The sequence below is a fragment of the Siniperca chuatsi genome, linkage group LG20 (genome assembly GCF_020085105.1).
Source record: "Siniperca chuatsi isolate FFG_IHB_CAS linkage group LG20, ASM2008510v1, whole genome shotgun sequence".
Lineage (NCBI taxonomy): Eukaryota > Metazoa > Chordata > Actinopteri > Centrarchiformes > Sinipercidae > Siniperca > Siniperca chuatsi.
In genome coordinates this window covers 13,028,656-13,054,713 of record NC_058061.1, presented here as the reverse complement: position 1 = coordinate 13,054,713, position 26,058 = coordinate 13,028,656, and the positions used below count along the sequence as shown (strand labels likewise).

Below are 26,058 nucleotides of genomic sequence, written 5' to 3'. Positions count from 1 at the left end.
TAATTCATTATCTTCAAATAGCAGTGCCAACAGACAAATTCAACACGTTTCTCTTATTTAATTCAGGCTTTTGTCAAAGTCAGGTAACAGTAACACGAGTACAGCCTCCAGCGTGAGCAGATTTTTTATATTGTTTGTAACTGCTCGATATGGCACTTCACATTGTAGCTGCTATTACAGTAGACGTCTCACATAATTGATCATACTGGGTGCAGATCTTTGTCCTACAAGCCTGTCAGCTGTTGCCATTGTATAGTTTAGGTATACAGTATGTCATTTAACACTGAAGAATCTAAAACAGAAAGGCTTGGTGTTCAGACTGATGGAAAAAGCAGCTTTCAGTTATTGCAAATGCTCTTTTATGATACTGACTTGACTCAGCCAACTATCACAAACCTGTATTTGTGTAATGGTTAGTATGGCAGTAAACACTGGATCACTCCAACACTCAGAAGCTCTGGAGGCTTCCTGCAGTTTTATCCGTCCTGGACACACAGAGGTCAGCTGATCCAATTTGAACCAATAAAGTTCCATTAAGTAGGCTAGCTCCTCACCCAGGACACAGGCACCCACTGAGGCTCCATCTGCACCCTCTCCAGTACGACCTGGAGCTCAGCTAAGGCACTGACTGGGTCCTCCTTCACCAAAACATAGTCCACCCCATGGCCGTAGCACTCATCCATCTGCTCAGCTGACTGTTTCATTTCCTGTAGGTCCTCCTCCTAGTGAGCACAAGGAAGGAGAGATGTTGATTGAGCAGCATTTAAATGATACACACGCATGGGAAAAAAAACTTGTTTAATTTGTCCAAAGGCTGCATTTAGACACTTTGATTAGACGGTCTGTTTGTCGAGGTATTCGAGTTTCCAGCGGGCAGTGTTTTCATATAACTCACCGTGATCGCTAAGCTGAGTGAGGAGGAGGAGCCAAGCCGTTTCCTTTGACTATCATAGATGCGAGGCCTTATAAAGATGATATACGGTTTGAACTCGGCCGTACGTAGAGTCTTCAGTGCCTGAAGGTGGAGGGGGAAAACACTGAACACATTTCACCAGGCAACTGGAACAGCATATATGGTAATTCACCAAAGATAAGACGAACAGAAGGTCAAGTCTTCTGTTTTCACTGTATATGAAGTCCTATTCAAACCAAGTGTCAGCATGTGATGTAGAACAAAGTTATTAGTGACTATATTCTTTATAACAATTCGAGTTACTTTGTGTTAAAAAATATGAAATATTTATATCTGACCCTATGTCTGTGCATGTTCCTGGACAGGTCCTTGCACATTTATTGAATTAAAAGTACAGGTACTTGCCAGGTAATGAATCAGCACTGCATGTCAGTTTAGATACTAACCTGTGGTTGCACATCCACCAGACAGACCTTGTTTTGATCCAGAATTCTGTGAATGGACTCCAAACTGGTGCCATACAGATTATCTTTATACTCCCCATATTCAATGAATCTGCAGAAATACAGCACCATCATGAATTATTCAGACAAAGAAGTAACAGCAAAGTAATAACACATTTTGGAAGGCTTCAGTTAATCCATTTCTTCTGAAATAAAGAGTAAACCATTTGTTGCACTTAATTGCTTGGTTTACAAGATACTGTCTTCAGTGTCCAATACTCACTTGCCATTCTGGATGTCAGCCTCGAAAGCAGATTTCGTGATGAAGTGGTACTCCACTCCTTCTCTCTCGTGACACTTCCTGGCTCGAGTGGTGTCTTCAGGCCACATGTTCAAACACAGCCAGCAGGAAGTGTTTGTATGTTTTAGGGGGTAACACTTAATTTACAAAAAACATGCATAACTAATGCACGAGTCATGACGGTCATTTATTTTTATGGTGAGTAACAGGAATTCATGATACATACTGCATTGATTCATGTATTAGTAATACATTACTTAAACTTGTGTTTTGTACCCTTATTATAATACCCTTATTATAAAGTGCTACCATTTTGGATATGTGAGTGAGAGCCTGTATATGGTATGTAATCATATGCATCAAACACCAGAGGTGAGTGCTTGTTATCACAAGTATTACATTTTAACTCATAAGCTGGTTGCACTAGTGAACGTCTAATCCCTCTCAAAAGCAGTGAAAGAGCAGGGCTGGTGCAAATGTTGCCACATCGTAGCTAATTAGTTTTGGTGTAAGCTTTGCATAAAACATCCAGTGGATGAAGATGTTTGCAACCTGTAGATTAATATTATTTAAATCCTAGCTCACTGGCATTACAGCTACTAACAGGTACATCTCGCAAACAGACTTACGAGGCACAGCCAAACCATAACGTCGAGGATTTTCAGCGATCACCTTCTGTTTGAGCTCAGTGATCCGAGCTCCCAGGGAACCTGTGACCACATAATAACAATAAATAACTGAATAGACAGTTATACAAAAGATGATCATGTGCTAAGGAAAACATCTGCATGCAGAAGGATCTCTCTCAGAAAACACTTGATTCTACTTTCTAAAAGAGTTTTTCACACATGGCAGGACCAGACAAGTTCTTACTTAAGGGAAATACTCTTAGATTTATGCTGGCGAGAGATGTGTCATTACATAAATGTCTTGCCTTGTGTAATAGCAACCGCTTTTCTAAAATTACCAGCATACCATAGTTTCTTCAATGAACCTACCAATCAGTACTATAAGACGAGGCCTTTCACCAGGGCGTGGCAGATATTGTGTTACTTCTTCATAAATCAGGAACTCTGTGTGATTGGCATCGGGAGTGTGAGGTTCTCCTGGTGAACCCTGGCGATCTTTCCTGAGGCGGAAACTTCTGCGCAGGCCAGCTGTGGTCAAAGACATGCAAATGTAAGATGGACAGAGATCCATACACTAAAACCCTCTCAAAGCCTATTGCAGAGAGTATTTCTCACTATCCCCGATTGAAATTCAAAAATCTGTGCCATACATCACACAACACAGACACGCTGAACAACACCATTAGAAATCAGTAAGAGTACCTGAGTAAAAATCCCATGAGAAAGCATGGCCACAGAAGGCAGGGACTGCCTTACTCTTGGGAGAAACTACAGCTCATATTAGACCAGTTATTCAACCAGCTTAAATCTCAACAGAATAGAAACTCGGAAGCCATGCATGCTGTGTCTACTTCTTCAACAAACACCAAGCACCTTTAGCATGTAGCGTGAAGAGAGGCCATTTGTGAAGCACAGTGAGATAAATGAGCTGCCACAAAGACACAGTGAGCAGCTCGGTGGCTGTAGCATACTGCACAAAAAGCCCGTCAGAGTTAAGTCCACACACAGTGCTCAGCTTTCTAATATAAAGCGAGGGCATGAAGACACACCCACAACACACACACACACACACACACATCACTTCTATTGATCCTATAGTCCAGCTATTTTTAACCTTAACAGTTTTCACATCATTGTCCATCAAAATAATCAATTCAAATCATCACAATTGTTTCACTGTAGAGGTATTTGCTTTTTACTTGCCTGTTGATGCTGCTTACCAAGTAACGAGTAATCCTTATGTTTAAACTTTAGGATAATTCATGACAATCTAACAAAGAAAGTAATGAAGCAACTGCTTAAACAGGACTGTGCGGCTCTGTGAAGTTGTACGGCTAAAAATTAATTAATCAGTCGATACACTTATTAAATGTTTTAAACTCTTAAATATCACTTTTGTATGAATGCTATACTGCATACTATGTAATGAGTCATTCTTAGTAAATGAGTCATTAATTCATGACTTCATTTATTTTGCACTAAGCACGCTGAAAAGATTAAGAAAGTAATGAAGCAACCACTTAAAATATGTGTATAAGTGTGTGTCTGTGTATAAGGTTTTGTAAGAGTCAATCTGTATGATGGAATAAGATGTGAAAATAAGGTCCAGGTCAAAATGGCTATGGTAATGCTTTTAGGCAGAACGAATCCACAGAAGCACAGTCACATTAAGCCAATAAGAGCAGCTAGGAAGCTTGATGAACAAAGTGGTGAGATTGCTAACTGAGCTGTAAAGACATCAGCAGATCAGGTCAGGTGTGGGAGGAACAAAAAATCTTTCCAGTGAATGGTTTTCTGTATTTAAAATGCTAAAGAGTGCAGAGGTGAGGGGTTACATATGGCATAGAGTTCAGAGAATAAACCAGTGAATGCAGATTTTAAGCTTACACCTGTCCTAACCATTCAATCCAAACCAAAGTAGGACAAAGCAATCCACTACAACACCTCAAGAATAGTTTGCAGTTTCTAAGAGAAGGGATGGATTAGCACACAGATTGAGCAGAATGTGATGTTGCAGTGATTAGTATAAACTCATTGATTGTGCCTCCTCACCTATATCCTTTCCATTCAGAGCACCCTCACTGTCACAGTCTTCTGTAGGATGGCATGCAGGAAGAGAAGACAGGGTAAGAGGGGGGAGGAGAGGTTGATGTTGAGGGTACTTTAATGTCAGAACACAGCAGGTTAAGTGCAGTAACTACATTACTAAGATTTAGAGGGTATGAAATTAACTGTAGTGGTAAAAAAGGGGGGGTAACATTGTGGAGAGGGAAAGAGTGTGGCATAATTTGTGTTTTTTTGAGTTTTAGGTTGGGTGCTGATAGAATTTCATTTAGAAATTCTGACCATGATATTACAGAGTCAATGCAGGGATGATTTTCTAACATAAGGGTTTGTCCACGTACCTCTCTCAGCACGATCATCTGAGGTTAGCAATGCAAGGAATAACACAAAGTATCACTATAGAGAGTGACAGAATATTACTGCTGTACTGTAATGTTACCACTGTTCTGCTCCTTTCTCAAATCCACTATAAAACTTCAAATGTCATACATAAATGATATCTGTGCCAACTTACCTGCTTTTCTTTATTTAGCTCTTACGTCATTTGTATAGATTTATTAAAGAGTCTATAGAAGATAGGGTTTTTACCTGAGTCACAGTATTCTACATGAAAACAAAAAGTACATTTAAAAATGTTTTTTACATTCAGTTCAAAGAGCAACACCTTTACAAACACAATCATTATACTGCAGCATTTCTACAGCTTTTTATAAACTTAAATTAGGGAGTTTAGCTTTTATGCAGATAGAGTAGATACAAGAAAATAACTGAATTCACCACCACCCATTGTTTTTCAAAACCACTTTGTTTCATTTTACTTTTAAATTGGATTGTAAATGAAACAATGGATTACATTTTTGTTTTGTTTTTTTAGAGATTAACCTCAGATCCCCTGTTCTTTTGTCATAATCTCTCTTTCTGTATCTCCTTGGCTAGATTACATTTAGCCAAAACAAGCTGTATCTGTAGATCTAAGCTTCTTGTATATTTATGGTTACAAAGGTTATGGAACACTATTTTTGATTGCAGGAGGGAAACGGGCTTACATGTAGGAGCTTTGGGGGACAGAGGGGCAGGGAAAGAACCCATTTTCATCCTGTATCTCAGGCGCCTGGGAAGAACAAAAACAATAGAGGAAAGATTTATTTTTGATCTGAAAAATGCAGCCTAGTCAGATATTTTCAAATCCTACACATCCACACAGTGTTATTTCTTTGACAGCAGAGTTGATGCTGACTACCTCTCCTGGAACTGTGTAGAGGGGATGAGGGCAGCACGCAGGTTACAGTCGCCCACCCTCTTGGCCTGCCACCAGGTGGCGTCCTCCTGGCTAACAACCTGAAGAATGTCCCCTCTCTTAAAAGGAAGTCCCGCCTCTTGGCACGGCGTGGCCTTGTCCTCATAGGGTGTGTAGTCAAACAAAGCCCGAAGGTAAACCTTTAGGGAGCAGAAATATTCTGTTAGCAATGGTAACTTTAAAGTAATAGTTTGATATTTTGCCAGTATGCTTTTCAGATTGACGAATAGCTTTGGAACCCCTGTTTATGAAACTGTTTATGAAACCAACAATCCGATATTCACAGGTGTGTGGAGGTGAGAAATGAGCCAGGGTTTGAACTTCTCTCTCTAGCTCTCTTTTTTTTTTTACTAAGGCAAGCTAACCGACTGCTGTCTGTAGCCTTGTATTGACTGGATGGATATGAGAGCGGTATCAATCTTCTAATAAGAAAGTAAATAAGGGTATTGCCAAAATGTTGCATCTTTTATACATTTATCAAGAGATCAATTCTGCTGCTCCTAATGAGACTATCAATGAGAGTGGGTGTTGAGCTGAATCTCAGGAGTAGGTCTAAAAGAACTACACTTCCCAAAGTGCACCAGCAGCAGCAAACTGGCTGCTTATGACCAGATCAGTCATTGTCACTGATTGAAAGCACCTGTAAAAACATGGAGGTTATCATTCATTTAAACAAAGAAACTTCAGAGAGAAGACACTCCAAGTTCACTCTAAGGTTCAATCCCAAGACGCCAATGGTCGGTGAAATGTTTTATTTAATTATATGATGTTTGAAATGCTGTTTAATTGGACAAGTATGTTTAACTGCTGTGTAGATTGGCTAAGAAACACACTGCAGCATTGACTTCATTGATTTTGTGTTTAAATGAGTTTGTGCTAAATTTTATTTTGAGTTTGAAAAAATGTAAATGCATAAGATAAAAGGATAGTACAAGTTAAAAATGTTAAAATTATGTTAAAACTTTACTAAAACATTTGAAAATGTTTAGTCAAAATGGTAACTTTTGTTTCTCTGTCTTTAAAGGTTTACAACCTAATTTACTGATCAACTGACAAAGCCAAAAAGAAAATTAAAAGTGATTAAGTTGAAAATTTGAGTTGTCCGGGTGTATTTTGGGAAATTGAACAAGAGGAGGACTTGACAGTGGGTGCAAATCATTGATATGAACACAACAAAGTTTTCATTTAGAAAATTATTAAAAACATCAAACAGACATCTTTTCCCAGTTTTTGGTGGAGGAGTAAGTGGTTGTTGACTCTTTCTGAAGCAAACTGGTTGTATATTTAGGAGTCCTCACCCTGCTTTCCTTCAGTCTGTCTTCTTCTGCAACAGCTGGAATGATTTTCAGTGTGATGGAGCCTTGTGACTGGGACTGATCAAAAACATCAGAGCAGCATCATCATCCACTGCATCCACAGTAATCATCAGGGAATAATCATATAGTATCTGAACTAGTATGGTGCTATGTGGAAAAGCTTGTTTTCTTTACCAGGATCTGACTAATTTCATCTGGTCTTTTGTGTGTTACCAGGTTTCCGTTGACCTCTCGTAGCTCATCTCCTACATGGACCAGACCTGGAAACACAAGCACAACACACACCCACAAAACAAGTCTACTGAAAACAAGCCTGCAAGCCGAAGAAAATAAAGACAAATCCCAGTTCATGTAGTAGAACTAAGACTATTTTTAGATTGTGAGGCTCAGATATGAACAAAAAAAAAAAAAAAAGACAATTTTCCATCGGCTTGAAGTCAATAACATTTCCATGGCAACAGCCAGGAGCAACCCTTGTTTGTAATCTCAAAATATGCAATCTTGTGGCACTAATCTCAAGGATTTGATCTCTGTTGACAGTTCATGGGGTTACACAACATAATCTCCTCACTTCTCTGTCTGTATATCAGTAGAGATAAGAAAGTCCTACATCTAAGAGGAACAAAGATGATTTCACTTTGTGTCTAAAGTCGGATTATTTTCTTATGGTTTTGCTAAATCAGACCATAAATTTATTTTTCAGGGAAATAAAATAATACAACTGACATTTGCATTATGATATATATGTGAACACTGTTCTCACCACTGCGGTCGGCTGCTCCTCCTCTCATGATTCTGGCCACGATTACAGCTCCTGTCGCCTCGTCTCTCCGGATAGTCGCTCCCTGGAGGAAAAGACGCAACAATAGATCAGATTTCCACACGTCTAATCTTCAGTTCACTGAGCTAATATAATCCTCTGGTAGACTGGTAAAATGCTGCTCCTCGTGTGCAGGTTGGTAGCTTTTGCTGGAAAGATCAATAACTTGTTATAGTAAATGTCAAAACTCTGTGTGACTGGAGATTTAGATACTTGATCATCAAGATCACCTTCCTGTTTGTGCTTTAGCTCGGTTGGCTACACTGACAAAAGATGGTACCTTTGAAACTTCATGCTCTTGATATACTAGTAAACATGTGGTTACATTTCTTATTACTATATCAGAGAAACATTTTGCAACCCACTTTAAGTAAATCAAGTTTAAAGGAATAGTACGACATTTTCAGAAATGTGCGTATTGACTTTTTTGTTGAGAGTTAGATTAGAAAATTGATACAATTCTCGTGTCTGTACACTCAATATGAAGCTACAGCCAGGATATGGTTAGCTTAGCTTAGCATAAAGACTAGAAAACAGGAGGAAACAACTAGCTTGGCTCCATCCAAAAGGTAAGAAAATCTGCCTCAACACGGATTAAACAAACAAGATATGTGTTAATTGTGAGCTTCAGGAGGTGCTGGTATGGTTAGTTGGTGCAGATTCTATTCTTTATGCTAAGCTAACCGGCTGCAACTGTTGCTTCAGCGTACAGTAATAAGAGTGGTATTGATGTGACAGAAAGTCAAAAGAAGAACAGCAGGTTGAATCACTGGCATTAAACTTCTAAGCTTATATTCTGTCATGTTTGGATCTAACTGGACTGGACTTAATCAGCAGATGTTTAGCTGTATAATGAAAGCTTGTTGCTGCAAAACTGGTGTCACTTCAGCAGGTGTTTGACAAGTTAACACCAAATCTATTTTTTGTCCTTTGCTTGAAGGATTTCCTTGAGAATGGATTTTTTTTATTCACACCCTGGAGCTCTCTAAAGCCTCCATTAAAGAAAATGGAGTCGTAACGCCTCACTTGAGGGCACAAGAATAGCAGCTGTTGATGGAAGGGAGAGCTTTTTTATTTTGTTATGTCCTCAGGTGGGAGGCAGCACTAACCAGGGGCTCCTTGTTCTTCACCAGGCGTACAATCTTGACCGACTCTTCCTCCAGGTCATCATCCAGATCCTCCGGCAGTGGTGGCAGCACCGGGTCAAAGTTCTTTTGGGCCACTGTGTCGTGGGCCGACAGCACCGCCTTTACAAAAAGATACACAGACAAATGCCCAGACAACTAAGATTTAAGAGCTTGAACAACAATGACAACATAAAGACAGCAGGAAAAAGCAAATAACACACTAAAGAAAAGCAATGGAAAGTGGATTGTGCAGAAAAGAAAAGTCAGGGAGAAAAGAAACAAAAGAAAAAAGGAGGAATAACACCCCTTCACTGGCTGCTTTTGCAAATGAGCATTCCGGTTTCACAGCCATCATCTCTTCCCACTCCCCAGAAAGCCAAAAAGTTGAACATAATCACTTGATAAGAGTAATTAGGCAGTCTTGTCTGTGTCTAGGGGACGGGGGAAGGGGTTCAGACAGCTTCCACGCTGGGGTTATGTAATAGATGATCAACTTAGAGGAAAATCAGAGCAGCTCAGGGTGAAAGCACTGCGACATTAAAGAGATCAAAAGGGAATGAGAGGATGTGCATGTGTGAGGAAAGAGAAAATGTATGTGTGTGAGTGAGTGTGTACCTTGAGGTGAGGAGTGCTCAGCAGAAGAAGCAGTTCTCTCTCATCGGACTCCAGCGCTCCATTCTGCAGCTCTTCTGCCAGCTGACGATTTAAAATCAGAAAATCTAATATTTTGACATGTTGTCCTCAAAATAAATGTATTTTAGGAAATTGCCTTTGCTTGCTTACAATAAATGTTTACTTATACATGGTATTTAATTACTATATTATTTAATATTCAGCTTTAGTTTGGCTTTGCAATATTGAGGAAAGATTGCACCTACATCCTCTGCCAGACAGGAGGCGCTGTGTAGAACTGGAGTCGGGCTGTGTTTCTCATACTGCCTCAGTTTGTCATGGATCTGGGATGTACAAACAAATGAAAAGACATGCAGATATGCACAAACACACACAAAGAGTAACTTATTTACATGACATTTGGTGGACAGAAGCTTCTTTTTCCAAGAATCAGCTGATTAAATTTAGACAAAAACAAAAGATTGGAATTTCTACCATTATATATCTAGAGAGATAAGTATTGTAGCTGTATGCAAGCTCTGCTAGGACAGTCTGATAACATTGTTGCATTCTTATACATTTTTTTTTCAGAAAGTCAAATCCAGAAGATACTAGACAAACATTTCTGATGACACAAGAGTGTTTTTATTTGCAGCACTGCAGGTTGTTCAAGCTTGGTGGGTCTCTAAGAGTATTCTGGTTTTAGATTTGTTTTGCAAAGAAATATAGTATGTGACAAGATGTCCCTTTGTCAAACATGATTTGAAGGCCACAGTCTAAGAGTCACTTCTACTCAGACATATTGGCTGTACCTTCATGAGGTAACCAAGGCTTTTTTCACTGAAGACATCTTTGAGGAAGACCAGGTCCTCTTTATAGTTGGCATCAGGGTGGAGCTGAGAGGTGAGCAGGGCCAGAGTCTCATGCAGCCCTATAGATCATAAAAACCAGGAGTTACGTATTAATCACTCATTCAAAACACCAATTTTCTATCATGAACTTAAAAAAAAAAAAAAAAAAAAAAAATCAGGCCACTGAAAATAGATAACATAACAAAAATAAAAAACAAAAATAGATAACATAAATAACATCATTACAGTAACAAAATAAAAGCATTGCATCATTACAATTTTTTTTTCATACCTATTTGAACATGATGTTGGATGTATTTGTCTTGTTTAGGGATCATAATAAAAACCAATTAAACTTGGATCTGGAATCTTAGATCTGTTTTACACTGTTTCATTAAAGCAGTACCATCAGATTGTCTTTTTTTCTAACACAAGGAAACAACAAATGTTGCGTGGACTGACATTCAGATCCAAGTCCCCAAGCCTTCCTGATATCCAAAACATTTCCTCTTTAGAGAGGAAACTATAAGGCTTAGTTTATTTCTCCAATATCTGCCTTTGTAAACTTATAACCCAACCTCCTTCCTGCCCAGATTTCAGTGAAACAAAGTATCTAACATTTGTTGTAGGTCGTTTGATGTCAGTTTGCAGATCAGCATCCAAATAAAAATTACATACATCCCGAGCTCCAAAGTTAAGTCTGAGATGATGATGAACAGAAAGGTTCTTTTTTAAAATTTTTATTTTTTGGTACTAATGTCATTTACAATAACAGCATTCTTAAAATATTGTCTTAGTTTAAGCTCCAGTAATGTTTGCTTCATATATTAGCACTTGCATTATTTATAAACATATATATGAATGTTTGGTTGTACCTGTGCTTGCAGACACGATGGGCATGGCTTCAATCATTCAGAGGAGGCAGGAGGGTTCAGAGAGGGGGAGGGAGGGAAAACAAAGCCGGTGAAATCTCTCCACTGGAGTCCTTCTGTTACTCACGTATGGCCAAGGTGAAAAATCACGGCTGGGAATGGAAAAATAAAAACACTTGTGACTTTAAGATTAAACCCCTATTTAAAAATGCAGATAGAAGATTTCTCAGAATGTAGTTCAGTTTTCCCTCAGAAAACTTTTATTTCCCCTTTTATTCTCAGAATTATTATTTTTTGTTCCACAGAGATTAATTTAAAACTACACAGGCTTGAAAACACTATTTGCACTATAGGATTAAATATTGACAAATTTTAAAACAAGATAAATCATTTCCAGCACATGCCACATGGTCGCAACAGTCGCTGGTTCGATTCCAGCAAGTGACCTTTGTTGCATATCATACCTCCGTCTCTTCCTGTCACTATCAAATAAAGGCAAAAAATGCACACACACACACAAAACACGCTTCTGTACCTTGGAGCTAACTTATTAAAGCATGTAATTTCTCATTTAAAATACCTTCGAATTACTAAATGTAAACACATTTTTTAAAAGGGCAACCTGCCTTTGACAGTGATGAATCAACCCATTACTGAGCTGAAGTTTCAATATAATTAATAGCTGCTCTCATTACTGAGGCATAAAGCATTCATTTCATACTGACCACTTCTGTCCAATAGGATCCTTCACCTTGTTTGTCACCATGGCAACCCTACAGTACCAATGACCCTCCCCCTGTGTTTACATTTCAAGTGTCTCACAGATCAGATTAATTAACTGGTATTTGAGTTGTGTCATATTATTCGCTTAACTAGTTTGGGGCTGTGAGCAGCGAAGCAGCTTCAATCTGGCATCAATGGAAGATTTTCATTACCATTATGCCAATCTCATCCCTGAACAACCAGAAGCTTTAATGAAAACTCAGCTATACAGTGAATGCTCCACTAAATTGGCAGATGAAAATATTATAGACATTAGTGGAAAACATGACTTTTCCAGCCTTTTTAAAAAAAAAAATACCGATCAACTTCTGGCAAAATGAATAATCTTGTACAACATTGTCCTTTAAATTGAATCATGAACAGCATCACCTTACTTTAAAGCATCATTTCCCAAGTGGAAACACGTTTTGGCAGACATACTCAAATTTACCAATAAAAAAAGGGAGCTGAGATTTTGTTACTATATCTTATAGATTAAAGGGAGGATGTGGCCTTTCTTTAGATGATGTAGTACATTTTCCTCCTCAGATGTCAAGGCACAGTACTGCAATGCATTGGTTAGATCAATGAAGATCAGGCAATGATAAGATTCTTAATTAACAGTTCGTGCAGTATATCATGAGAAGCAGCAGTGTATGCTGTATACCTGCTCTAACCATATAACTGCTCCTGGAACTGCTGGCTATGTAGGTGTAGACACATCTGTGGGAGGGTCGCAGTGTACCTTAGGGTACATTTTCTGCTTTAGTGATTTTTTTTTATTCCCACGGGCATGACGTGTATGTCTAGACATTTCCTGCACTGCTTGACAGAAGAAAACTTCTCAGCCAACTCCCCAAAAGGACATTACATTTTTGTATCGTAAAAGTGTATGTTTTCCACCTACAGTGGACCAGAATTCATTGCAGCCACCTGTTGCATCTTTAAGAATCTGTATTTAGTCAGATATATTGATGTGTTCAATGGCAGTTTGTAATGTGAACAACCAAGCAAGACACAACACTAATCTCTCTCCATCACTTTTTCAGGACTGGAAAGGGTACTCCATTATTGGTAAAGGACACTACTTATTTAAAAAGACAAATATGAAGAAGTTATAGACACAAACAAATGAATGACACTTGACTGGATGTCACATAAGAAACGACCCATCAGAAATCTGTGTGGAGCAGACTATAAAAAACAACAAACTGAAAGTCTGTGTTTTTCACTGTGGAAGCAACATTTCCGTTGAGATGGAAATTACAAAACAATCCTGCAGCATTTTCTGGCAAATTGTTAGACATCCACAATTACCACAAACACACGCTTGACGTCCATAAACAAAAGCTAGAAGCACCTGATCAGCATGTTGCCAATGCAGCAAGTTGTCAAGCCCTCATTACATTTATTTACTGTTAAGACAGATGAATGGAGACATCTATCAGCCTCATGTTATTGCTGATTATATTTACAGAAATCACTTACAGCCACGACAGTTTGTCTATACAACACAGGAGAATTTCTATTTTGGTATCTTAGAGTTTTTAAAAACTACCTTTTCTTGTTTTTCTGTCATCTTATGTCAAATATTCTGATAACTGTATGTAAAATAGTGATTTACAATTGTGGTGTTAATTATTGGTAATATTCTGTCACTTTGTGGTCACATTTTCCTCTGGTGGGCTGGTGAAAACATACCAGCTACCAAGGAGAAAAACTGATTGAAGGCAGGATGGCATCATGCCAAAGTGGCAATTAGAACGAACAGCCACTGCACAAACAGACCTTCATTTGGCTGGTGGCAAGTGTTCATACAGCCCAGGTTTAAAATGTTTAAAATGCAGTACAATCAATTGTGCTTTAGACTGCTGAGTGGTGATGAAAAACAAGCTTATAAAACCACAATGTATAGATTTAATGTGGTAATTAATGAGCTTTAGAGGTGCTGGTAGGTGGATTTTGTTACCTTCGGACAGAGCCTGTCAGTTTACACCTGTTTCCAGTCTTTTCGCTAAGATTAACTCACCATCTCTTGCTTCATATTTATTGTACAGTCATAAGAGATATCAATCTTCTCATCTAACTCTCGGCACAAAAGCAAATACGTGTATTTATCAAAATGTCGAACTATTCCTTTAATGTACTGTAATTTGGCTTCTATCTTTTACTGCTGTGTCTCAGTAAATATACACGTTGACAGATAGACTAACGTCACCAGTGTCTTGTAATTACATGTTGTCCATCCAGGATCACTGCTAGAGCATGACATGACCCTTGAGCTCTCCACATGAGTGACCCTTAATCAGGCATCAATAATAATACCCCCAGATTGATTCAGTCTAATGCTGCACCACCATCAGCATGTGTGTCCCTTCATTCACTCACTCAGTGGGGCATTGACAAAGTTGCACTTTTAAAAAAATCGATTCTGCACATTATTAGGCGAGACATACAGGCCTCCACAGTGTCAGCTAACTAAATAAGCCAGGGAGGTAATATTTATTTATGTTTTCTCTGCTTCTCTGTCAGCAGGATACGGAGCCCGGTTCTGTAGCAGGATATCATCAAAATATGGTGGACAAGCAGGAACAGAGGAATAACCAGGCTCTGAGACTGCAGCCATTAGATCACTCACAATTAATTTAATTTCACACTAGAAATGACTGGCGTTATTCTAGATTTTCCTTATTGTTAACAAATCCCATGAAAGACCAAAACCAACAATTAATCTGCCACACAGAGAGGCAACCAACAAGACAGCTAAAGCAAGAGAGACATGTCAAGGGAAAGCTAGCGAGTGAGATAGCCTCGGCTAGCCTTAGCTAAAGCTAAATGTACTTATTGATTTTTCTACGGCTGTTTTCTGTAGCTATAAAATATACATTCTTATTGACTAACACATTGGTAATGACGTTAGGTATTCCTCATAACTAAATGAGTCAGTTGCTTAATTAAGTCATGATGAAGAAAAGAAATCCCAACCTGAACTTCTGCTAATGCTACCTAGCGTAGCAGAGTAGCAGTAACTGCCAGCTCAGCTTTTAACTCTACTGGAATTTATGCGATTTGGTGACGTTAAGCAACCTATGAAATCACATATGAATGTGAAATAATTTATTAGAAATATTAATAGACAGACAGACTATGGACTGTAAATAGTCAGAACAAAGTTCATTTTCTCAAAACAAACAAAGTTAAAATGGTTAAGAAAGCTGAAAGAACATTATGTTTGCTCTATCTTTCTGGGGGGATAAAATAATCAATCTAAAAAGACAGAAAATTAAGTCATCACAACCTTTTTATCTGTTACACAGTTTTCCTGTCAGACTGAAAACTTCACTGCTTCTGTAATTACTCAACACTGTCTTTGTAGTGTCCTCTAGATTTTATTATTTCCAAATTTAGAGGTGAATTACCATTAAATGCTTAGATTAAAAACACAACAAACATAATTTTTCTTGTCTCAAAATGAAAGGTGATTTTGTTTTTCCATGTCTGTTGTGCCATCACACAACCGCACTCCATTGAGAAAACTTGGTTCAAGCAACAAAGCTAACAGTTCTGGGGGTAAATCCTCTCACCCTTTTCCCTGCTTTCATTCAGCCCTCCTCCCTGTACACTTGGCCCACGTTCCTGACCTTTCTTTCCGTCTCTTCCTCCCTCCATCCAACTCTCTCACTCCAATTACAAGAGGCTGAGAAGAGCTTAAAGCCGACATCTTTCTGTTTTTTTTTTCTGGAGTCTATCGTCTAAATACTTAAGGTTGCTCCAGCCATATGGTGGTATTATCTAGCCTCCTTAATTTAAGGTGGTAGTGCTCGCGGCATCACTGAGGATTTCAATGAATACAATGAAGCAGATTGGAAAGGTCTGGTAGATTAGAAGAGAAACTGAATAGCAGCAAGGATTTAGCAGGGGCTATACTGAAAAGCATTTAGTTACCTTGCAAATGAAAATGAAGACTGAAACAATTTATTTGAATAATTGATTGGGTGTGATTGACAGAAAATTAATCTACAACATTGCTTGATCATTTTAACCAATTTATTCAGTAAAAGTGCCATGTAAACATGCAATGCTGATTAAGCATTCCCACTATTATTGTATTCTTTATTATTTTTCTTTCTTCTGTACGTTTTTTGCATCGCTACTACTTCTGCATACTTTCAGCTACAGAAACCATTCAACTATCAAAATGTTCCGCTTTTTAAGGACATGGGTGCTTTTATACAGTTTCCCCCCTACCTTTTATACTTTTTAAAATATTAAGCTTTTTTCAACAATTCTTTTTACAATGTAAGTCAATGGAGCAATCTTCAAATCCTCTTCAAACTTAGTCCACTTTGAAATACTACTAGTTCTGCATACTTTCAGCTACAGACTCCATTTAAACTTTAAACTGGTCTCAAGACTTTCAACTATTAAACTTGTATTCAGCTTTTTGATATCTTTTACAGATCTTTCAATATCACAATTTATGTTTGATGCTTTTTTTGAGTCCTTTTCTAAGTTTATAATGGGTGTGTATTGGGCAGAATGTTCAGCGCTAGAGTGGGTGACATCATTGCTCGAGTGCGGGGCTGCTGAAAAATCGTGTTAAAAAATTCTGTTCAACTTGCTCTCATGCCCACAATTTTGACTCTTCATACATAATTTATACATCAATTAGTAGACAAACTTGTCCTGGTTCTGATAATGTAACTATTTAAGCCATAGGACATACAGTTTTTGAATTATCTGCCTCAATGCACCAAGAGAACCCTTCAACTGCTCATTGACAAGGAAAATACAAAGAGACATCAGTCTCTGCTGTAAGACATTGCTGGCAGATGGAAATAGTATCAGAACTTTCATTCTGACTTTAACTCATAATATGAGCATAATACAAGATTTTGTCCATTTGCTTACTTTTATTTGGTTGTCAGGTTTATTAATTATTGTTTTAGAGTCTGCCCTTTACATTTGCATATAGATTTTATATAAGAATTAATAATTCATAATTTGCTGAGTTAAGTTTTCTTTTAAAATCACCTTGCCTCGTCTCAGTAACATAGGGGTTGAGGGAGTTGCTCAAGGACTGTCTGCTTAAAGTCTAATAATAGTTTAATATATTATAATGAAAACTATTTGACTGTGTGTAAACACTTGATCTTGTTTACTACAACCTCTCCTAAAAGCTCACTAGTATTGTGATGTATCTCATGCTGTAAGGCTGTCTAGCCTGGCAGGGTCTTCATGGCAGCACAGTAGAACTGTCAGCTGTGTGTTCTTTATGGTTTTGTTATTGGTTTATTTCATGTTTCTACTCATGGGTTTCCCCCTGGCTGCTGGTGCTCACATGAGTGTGCTGGATCGTGATAACATTTCATAGTCACATGCCTCTTCGTCATGCCTCAGATGCTGTATATCATAGAGCTTTGAGGTTGATGACTGAAATCACTAAAAATCCTCACTGATTGTCCCTTTCATGCTTTGACTGATTGAGTTTTCCGCTGGTTAACTTTGTCCCTGGTGTCCCTGCCTCTTTGTCATTTACCTTCACAAAACTGTGACAAGATTATTCATCCTACTACTAAACTAGGCACAATCTACAGTCAAGTCAGCGTAGTACTTTATTATACTGACATTGTGTTCGGAGAGCTTAACTTTATGTCACTGTCCTCTCTACTGTCACATACACTCACAAACAAACATGCACAAACGCCACCTGTTTGCCAGACTCATTTGCTGTTGAACGGGTCACGAGGGAGATGGAGAGGGGCGAGGTCGCCGACACACTGCTGATGCCATCTGCCCGCCGCTCTTGTATGTGTGTGTGTGTGTGTGTGTGTGTGTGTGTGTGTGTGTGTGTGTAGTCCATCCACCACCTACGATGCCACCCACATGGCTGATCTGACATATCTGGATATGGCAGATTTCATTCCAATATCCGTTTGGAAAAAAAAGTTGCCTGCTGTACATTTCGCCGAGGTACTAAGCTAATCTATAGTAATTCCACAAAAGCTTTACAGTGTGTTTCTCATTTTAAACATGAAATGCTTTCTATTTTTTTTTTAAACGACATGGAAAAACAAGTCTGCATCCCAAAAAGGATCATTTACTCGCAAGGTGATGTTTTAAAATGTCTTGTTTTGCTCAACCAAAAGTCCAAAAGATATTAAGTTTAAAATGATATATGACAAAGAAAAGCAGCAAATCGTCTCATTTGAGAAGCTTGAATCAGAGAATGTGTAGCTAGTTTTGCTTGAAAAAAGACACGTAAATGACTAAATTGTTGCCTATTATTTTTTTCGACTAATTCTGTCGGCTCTAATCCTGAAGTCGGTCAACAGCTGAAATAGTGTGTTGGATCTACAGTGGTGTGCAAAAGTGTTTGCCCCCTTCCGGATTTCTTATTTTTTTTTTAAGACTTTGGAGTGGCCTAGTCAAAGTCCTGACCTGAATCCTATTGAGATGCTGTGGCATGACCTTAAAAAGGCAGTTCATGCTCGGAACTGCTTATTGTACACAGTTCATGCTCGAAAACCCTCCAATGTGGTTGAATTACAACAATTCTGCAATGATGAGTGGGCCAAAATTCCTCCATAGTGCTGTAAAAGACTCACTGTAAGTTATCGCAAACGCTTGATTGCAGTTGCTGCTGCTAAGGGTGGCCCAACCAGTTATTAGGTTTAGGGAGCAATCACTTTTTCACACAGGGCCATGTAGGTTTGGATTTTGTTTTCCCTTCATAATAACAACCTTCATTTAAAAACTGCATTTTGTGTTTACTTGTCTTTGACTAATATTTAAATTTGTTTGATGATCTGAAACATTTAAGTGTGACAAACATGCAAAAAAATAAATCAGGAAGGGGGCAAACACTTTTGCACACCACTGTATATGGAAGAGAGGACTTTATTATTTTATGCAAATCAGTTTGATCTCAACACAAGAACATTATTCTTGAATAGAAAATTCTGTGTCGACCAAACATTAAAAACTTCATCTTTATTACCAAGCAGCTACCTTGAGATTTAGTTTAGATTTTAAATTCGGATAAAAATTGTAGTGTAGAGGAGGTCAGGAGCCAGACGGCTTTTAAAGAGGCTTATGAGTCTAACATCACTTCAGAACACCTTCAACACGCCCACTCTGAGATACAGCAGGATAAAAAATCTCTTCCAGTGTTGGGAGATTGAATTTGACTCTGTGTCTGAGGTGAAGGAAACCTGATGTTTGTGTGTCTTCTCTCACGAAGCAATTTCAGGTTTTTCCACAGCCAAATAGATTTTAGGGGCAGACGAGGACCTTGACATGACCTTTTGACTGGTGGCTGACATTATACTCAGGTTTATTTACATTAAAAAAATTCCATATTTTTACCCCAAAACATGGTAAAATAATCATAAAGGAAGATATGTTTCTAGACCTAAGACTCCCTCTTAACCCCTGACTGGGTTTAACTACACTGGTGCACATTTGTCTACTAAACCCTGTGTGAGATATTCATTGAATCTCTCTAGCTCGCCTGAAAGCCAATGAAGCCATAAAACCCTGTCCTGCCCTGCAGCAAAGCATGACCAACTCACAGCAAAAGGCCTGTCCTGTCCACCACCTCTCACTGAGGTCTGTTGTGTTCATATTGATCAGCTTCCCTCTTTTCATTTATCAGAAGGAGAAGAGGACATTTTTAGTCCTTTAATTAGCTTATGTAGTCTATGATGGTGTGTGACCTCATGCAATATTCTCTTCCACCAGTTGGCAATTAGTCACAGGTGATAACCCCCCTCATTAACATGCAGCACAGTCAGGTCACACATGGTTTTACTCACACCTCCATTTATAAAAAGCCTAAATAACAAAATGTATACACAGAGCATATGCACAAAACAGAATAAGGTTTTGTGTTTGCTTTGTGTAGATTTGTGTAAATTAAGACTAACTGACAGAACTATCAATTTCTCTCTTTGTCAGACACACACAAATCAACAGTGGTAAAGAGCTGCACAGAGTTAAGTCAGTGCACGTTATAGAGCAGCACCCTTACCTTGTTGAGGCTCCTCGAAACCTCCGCGTGCGTGTTTCTCTCTGTTGTCTGTCCTCTAAACCCAACACCGCTTCTGTTATAACACGAGTCTGCTCCCTTTTGTGTTTTCTCTTTCTTCTTTCTCTGTGTATTTCACTCTGTCTTCAGCTGACTGGCACGCATAAGGTTTTTATTTCTCTGCTCCATCCAATCTATCGCTCAGCGAGCCTCCCCCTCCCCCTCTGTCAGTCAGGTTGCTCTCTCTCTCTCTCTCTGTGCTGCCTTCAGGTGCTCCTCGTAATCACCAACATCCACAGATATTCACAGATAGATTCATAGATAAAAAATAGACTAATGCTGCTTTTGTCTTTGGTAGATATTAGCTGGTTGGAAATCGAGATGGAGAAAAATGTACATTAGGCAAGGATGGACTGACCCGACTCAGCAAAATGGGCAACTGTCCCTTGGGGCCCCCAGGTTTATTGCATTGCTTGGCTTTTGGTAAATAATTGTAATTATTTAAAAGTAGGCTACGGAATCAGAATCAATAAAGTATTTATGAGCCTTTTAAATAATTACAATTATCAATATCACTACTACTACAATATCAAATAAGGCATCGTACATTATTACGTAATCTTGTGGCCCTGTCTTGTAGAGGGACATCATGTCAAAATCTAGAGTGTTGTTATACTGTGTTTACTTTCTAAAAAATGCTGTGTGTGCTAGAGGTAGGGGGGTAGATGTCAGTAGGAGCCCAACACCAAATCTTTGCCCAGTGGCCCCCTCACTGGTTATTCAAGTCATGGCATATGATCATTGTTGACTATTAGTTTAAAGTGGTTTTAAAGGTCCAGCGTGTAGGATTTAGTGGCATCTAGTGGTGAAATTGCAGTTTGGAACCATTTGAATACCGCTTGCCCTACACCCTTCCAAGCATGTAGGAGAAACTAAGGTGGCCGCAAAAAATGCGAAAGGCCCTATCTACAGCCAGTGTTTGGTTTGTCCGTTCTGGGCTACTACAGAAACATGGCGGTGCAACGTAGTGACCTTTGTGGAAGGGGACCCGCTTTTTATGTAGATAAAAATGACTTAATCTAAGGTAATAAAAACACGATTCTTATTTTCAGGTGATTATACACTAATTAAAACATACTTATAAATATTATATTCCATTTCTGCCAATAGCTAATAGCTAAATGTTACACACTGGACCTTTAAATTGTAAAGTAAATGATTTTCTGAACACGAGTGCAAATAGGGATCCATGCACATTTTTTATGCAAACTGCAAAACATTTGTGGAAGCCAATTTCCGCCAGGAAAAGAAAAAAAAATGGAATTTTGGAATGGCAAATATACTAATGGTAAGTCAAAATTGTGAGATAGTAAAGTAAGTCAACATTTCAGAATTTTGATTTTATGGAAAGTCTGAATCTTGACTTATGTCATAATATGACTTAGTATCTCATAATTTTGACCTACCATAAGTATTTAATTTTTTTGCCATACTTTTTCCATCTGATTTTTCTTTTCCTGGTAGAAATGGGCTTCCATACAACTATAACCTACTGTAAAACCAAACACCTTAACCTCTATTGGGCTGCTAAAATGGCTTCACACTTCACATTAAAGCAATTTTATGCAAGTTTAAAGAAAATGTTCATTCTTCCTTTTATTATATAATCTAATAAAAATAAGACTATTTGCCCTAACATTAGTATCCACACCAATACACATAACCCAACTTGACTGAAAAACAATAAAAAAAAATAATTTTCCATTCCGGAATCATGGAAATCTCATTGTTGGATCATGCATGAGAACCGAGGGTTTGTACCATTACTGACAGCTCATGAAGGCAGCACAGTGTGCACACATGCTGCAAGCTGCATGCCGCTTTGGTCCGCCCCTCTCAAATCCATCCATTGCTATTCATCCCCTCCCTCCATGTCTGGTGAGCAGCCAAAATATGTACTGTACATGTTTTGGCTGGTGGTCAGAGATGCCTTGTGGGGGACCAGTGGTAAGAAAACATGGGCTGTGAAATCATCATGGACCAAAACATAGAAACACACCAGTCACAGGTCCCTTTACATTCCTCCCTATTGTGTTTCCACTATTTTCCAGTCCCTCTGTCTGTCTTTCTCACTTTTCTTTTGTCCCTTTGCTCATCTGGTTGGCCTGGTTGTTGCGAGACAATGATGTGTTCAGACATTTATGAGGAGCAGAATCGCTGCTGCTGCCCTGTTATCACAGTGTCAAATTGTGGCTCTCTGTGTGATTAAATGGATGATGACAAAAGCACTTCATCTTAGCTCAGTGGGTCAGATACAGTAGCTGGGGATCAGAGTCCTATCTGTGATGAGCAGAGTGGATAACACCAGTGGGAGCCTCAGTCTTGTCATAATGACAGATCCTCCTGTGATATGTGCACTGTCGCACAAAGAAAGGTGGAAGTGAGAGAAAGAGACTGTAATAACATTCAATATCAGGGGCTTAATCTAAAGAGCTTAAAATCTGAAAATTTCTTTGACATCTCACACTATTTGCAGTCTAATCATTACACTTTTACTGACACGCAATGATGATAATAGCAATTTTAATATTTAACTTTCTTACAATCATAATTTACATAAAAGTATAAAACAACTAACTAATCATAAACTGCATTTACAAGTTTCTATTCACTTTATTCAGTTATTGAATCTCATATTAGTTACATTAAATCAGGTCTGTTAAAGATTTTTTACACAAATAGCTATATTTGAAATTAAAATTAAGTAGGTGACACAAAAAATATTTTTCTTTTACACAGTGTCTTGGTTGATTTGTTCTGTCAGTGTTTGAAATGCTCTGCTTGTTGAGCTGTGCAGTTACTTCAGTAGAGGTCAAATGTCAGAATCTGGAGAGGCTGCAAGTGTGTTCTCCTGTTGGAAGATCACAACTATTAACAAAAATTGAAGCAAAGAGATATATCATTTCCAAGCTGGTTTATATCATATAAATAAATGTCATATGTAGTATTTTAACACAAAATAAAACCAGAGTAAACACTGTCTGAGACTGACTAAAATCATGTCACATAATTTACAAAAAGGTCCATGTAAACTGAATTGCCACTCACACTGTCCTGAATGACTGCGTGTTTTGAGACACTGCTGCCTGTATATCCTGACACATTCAGTCTGAGCTTATTGTCATTCTGGACTCACCGTGTATATGGGGTTTTTGAAAGACAAAAAACTGTCATCCCCAATGGGTTCAAACTGCTGGAAAAAAAGGAGAAATGAAATGCTTCAAAAACTGAGCACATTAGCATGTGCACACACACACACAAACACACACACACACACATATATATATATATATATATATACAAACCCACACACTCAAAAGATCTCACTGGCTTCACATCTAGTCCACTATTGTCTGACACTGTTAAATAAATCATGTCAGACCTTTACTTGAAAATTTCAAACATTCAGAGCATGCAATTATTGTTTTCAGATATTGAGCTGTAAACACTGTGTAACATTTTGACACATGTCGTCATGGCTACCTGTGTGTTCGAAGCCGCTGGTTGTGCAGAAGAGATGTCCCCATCTTCCATGTCTGAGTGGTATGCTGGGTTCTCAAAAGCCTCCTAAAATGGCCACAAGGTAGAAAAATTGAAAATGGCTTAAAGGAATATTAAACTAGTTGATAAAACAAAAGACTGTCTGTTTGGTCAGTAACACCTGAACAGATGCAATTAAGTAATATGAAATATACTCTTAGATAATGATTAATGACAAAGACAATAATATTTATTATGTAAAAACATTTCTTCAATGTGGTATGATGTTTTCTAATGAAATATTCAGTTATAAGATAAACATTTAGTGTCACATGAAGTTGGTGATGAAAGTGAAACCGACCTTGTTGGCAGTGGCAGGTTGGTTTGCACTTCTTGTTGGCTCGTCCACATCTTGAACTTCTTCCACATACAAAGGATTATTAATGTACTCCTGAGGAAGGAAACACAGGATCACAAGACTGAGCTATTGAAAATATATCAACATATATAACAACATATATATAAAACTTCTATATAAGTGATGTGCTGGCATTGGATCACAATGTCATGTTTTTTTCATTGTCATTTGACATAGAAAATATGCACTGTCAAAATAAAAACAGTTTCAGATACAAGAATTACAGCAAGTTTATATCAAACATATTCAAATGAATTTGGACACTGCAGCAGGGGACAAGGAAAATTCATAAGGGAAAAGTATGTTCTTGACAATGTTGCCCTTTGGCATATAATCTAAAACTGTTACCATGTATCATGTCATATATATGCAGCCACCAAGCAAGAGGAGGTATGAGCAAAATCAATGATTTCTGTTTATTGACCTTGTTTATTCCATCAGGAGCAGAGGTGGCTGTCTTCATGCTTGTGGCAGCAGGCTGTTCTCCAGCTTCATATGTTGGGTTCTCAAAGCTCTTCCCCTCCACGTCCACCACGGACACAGACATACAGGGAACCTGACGTCAGAACAAGGCAATAACTATAATAGCTTTTTGTTTATCGGAAGAGTTAATCATTGGCAGTCAATGTTTGACATGAAACATTTGCTTCTGCCATGAATAGGGATGCCCCCTGAAACCTGGTTCTGAATTGGAACTAGTTGTAAATTATTAAGAACCTGGGGTAATTTTAAGGTTTGTTATTTTATCTGTACTTGAAGAAACCAGGGAGGTAAATATGGTTTTAGTGTAATTTATGGTTGCGAGTGCTGCCTCTCCTCTGTCTTTCTAAAACCTTCGCGAGTAAAAAGCCAATACGAGTAATTTATCAAAACGCATGATCAACAAACATAAACATGCAGAAAAGTTATTGTACTGTTATTTTCACAGTCTCCCAACCACCGCTGCTATGTTTTAGCCAAAGCACGCTTGTTAGGCTAATACCAAATGTAATGAACATGTTATGAACAAGCTAAAGCAAAAGCTGACTGTATGTAGCCTAACTGTTTAGCCTAATTTGCCATGAATCTTAAAACTGAGCAAATTCTTGCAGCCCCTCCTCTTGCCCAGCAGTATATCCATCAGTAGTAAGAGACAGGATGTCAGAGGACAGGATGAACGACTAATAGGGTTTGATTTCTATGTTCTTCATTCTTTTTAAACTTCCCTGTGTTTTAATGTCAGGAATATTATTTATTTTATTTAGATTTCTAATTTGTTTCCAGGGAGATATTATTAGGTTATATAGTGATGCGTTGCTGCTGCTGCTCTGGAAACAATATTTTGTTATATTTAAAATAAATTCAGTTCTGAATCTATTCTTTTTAATAACATGTTAGAAAATAATTATTCTTTAGTAACCAATAAGTCTATCGATAAATTACTGGATTGATAAGGAGTATTGATAAGAGTAGTAGTATCGATAAAATCATAACAATACCCATCCCTTGTCATGAACGGCTGTTTTGCTTTGCTACTGACCGCTTCACTCCCCTCTGTTTTTGATGCATTTGGAGACGAACCATTTCTGAAAATCATCAAGACACACATATGATTCAGCTGTAACATGATGCTGTACATACCCTGACAGAAACAGAAAACCTGTGAGTCTAATACTCTATATTGAAAGCATATAATTAAGTTCTAGCTTCCATTAAAGTAAAACAATCTCATCTCTAAAACATGTCATTTAGGAAAATAAACATGTCAGACATCACATTTCTGAAAAAAATAATAAGAGTAATCTATTGTATCCTTTCTCTTCTGGCTCCATCTCACCTGAAGCTTGGCAGGTTGGGCATGTGCGGCATTGAGGGCATGGATGGCATACTGGGCAAGCTGTTCCGTAGCCTCTCCAGCAGGTTGGACTTCTTCCTGGCAGCATAGACCAGAGCAACCAGCAGAGCCACAATCACTACTGTCACTCCAATCGCTATTCCAACTGAGATGGAGGGACATGGACAGAGGAGGAAGCAAAAGGCAGCTTATTAATAATAAGATATAGTTTACCGGTTACAGGTGACTTT

The 26,058-nt window shown here is 38.2% G+C and overlaps 2 protein-coding genes across 6 annotated transcripts in view; both read right to left on the bottom strand.

The window, feature by feature from the left end:
- Positions 1-38: 38 nt before the first annotated feature.
- Positions 39-20,275, bottom strand: mpp3b (MAGUK p55 scaffold protein 3b). 3 transcript variants are annotated; one of them, XM_044179791.1, is made up of 20 exons: positions 20,040-20,275; positions 11,249-11,397; positions 10,335-10,453; positions 9,789-9,866; positions 9,526-9,606; positions 8,893-9,030; positions 7,727-7,808; positions 7,138-7,223; positions 6,946-7,020; positions 5,591-5,787; positions 5,397-5,461; positions 4,692-4,709; positions 4,339-4,380; positions 2,989-3,054; positions 2,656-2,814; positions 2,287-2,367; positions 1,640-1,733; positions 1,360-1,468; positions 896-1,015; positions 39-722 (listed from the first exon to the last, which is right to left on the bottom strand). In XM_044179791.1, the coding sequence occupies exons 2-20, from the start codon at positions 11,283-11,285 to the stop codon at positions 543-545; spliced, it is 1,827 nt and encodes a 608-aa protein (XP_044035726.1). In that variant the 5' UTR covers positions 11,286-11,397; positions 20,040-20,275; the 3' UTR covers positions 39-542. The 3 variants fall into 3 exon arrangements, with proteins under 3 accessions (XP_044035726.1, XP_044035727.1, XP_044035729.1); XM_044179792.1 differs by lacking the exon at positions 2,989-3,054; XM_044179794.1 differs by lacking the exons at positions 2,989-3,054; positions 4,339-4,380.
- A 2,327-nt stretch (positions 20,276-22,602) lies between these two features.
- lrp2b (low density lipoprotein receptor-related protein 2b) overlaps positions 22,603-26,058 on the bottom strand; it is a 48,556-nt gene continuing 45,100 nt past the window's right edge. For 2 of the 3 annotated variants that reach the window (XM_044179788.1, XM_044179790.1), the window contains 7 exons: positions 25,811-25,973; positions 25,514-25,559; positions 24,419-24,550; positions 23,938-24,027; positions 23,580-23,663; positions 23,233-23,289; positions 22,603-22,947 (listed from right to left, as the gene is read on the bottom strand). In XM_044179788.1, coding sequence (XP_044035723.1) covers positions 22,909-22,947; positions 23,233-23,289; positions 23,580-23,663; positions 23,938-24,027; positions 24,419-24,550; positions 25,514-25,559; positions 25,811-25,973 — 611 coding nt within the window. In that variant the 3' untranslated portion in view covers positions 22,603-22,908. The remainder of the gene's footprint in view (positions 22,948-23,232; positions 23,290-23,579; positions 23,664-23,937; positions 24,028-24,418; positions 24,551-25,513; positions 25,560-25,810; positions 25,974-26,058) is intronic. The other variant, XM_044179789.1, reaches the window with a different exon arrangement.

Excerpts from the sequence above, each read along its gene's own strand:
- mpp3b (XM_044179791.1), bottom strand. The coding sequence starts at position 11,285 with ATGATTGAAGCCATGCCCATCGTGTCTGCAAGCACAG. Across the intron at positions 9,031-9,525 it reads TGAGCACTCCTCACCTCAAG|GCGGTGCTGTCGGCCCACGA; the intron begins GTACACACTCAC and ends CTTTTTGTAAAG. Across the intron at positions 5,788-6,945 it reads ACAGACTGAAGGAAAGCAGG|GTTTACCTTCGGGCTTTGTT; the intron begins GTGAGGACTCCT and ends TGCTCCCTAAAG.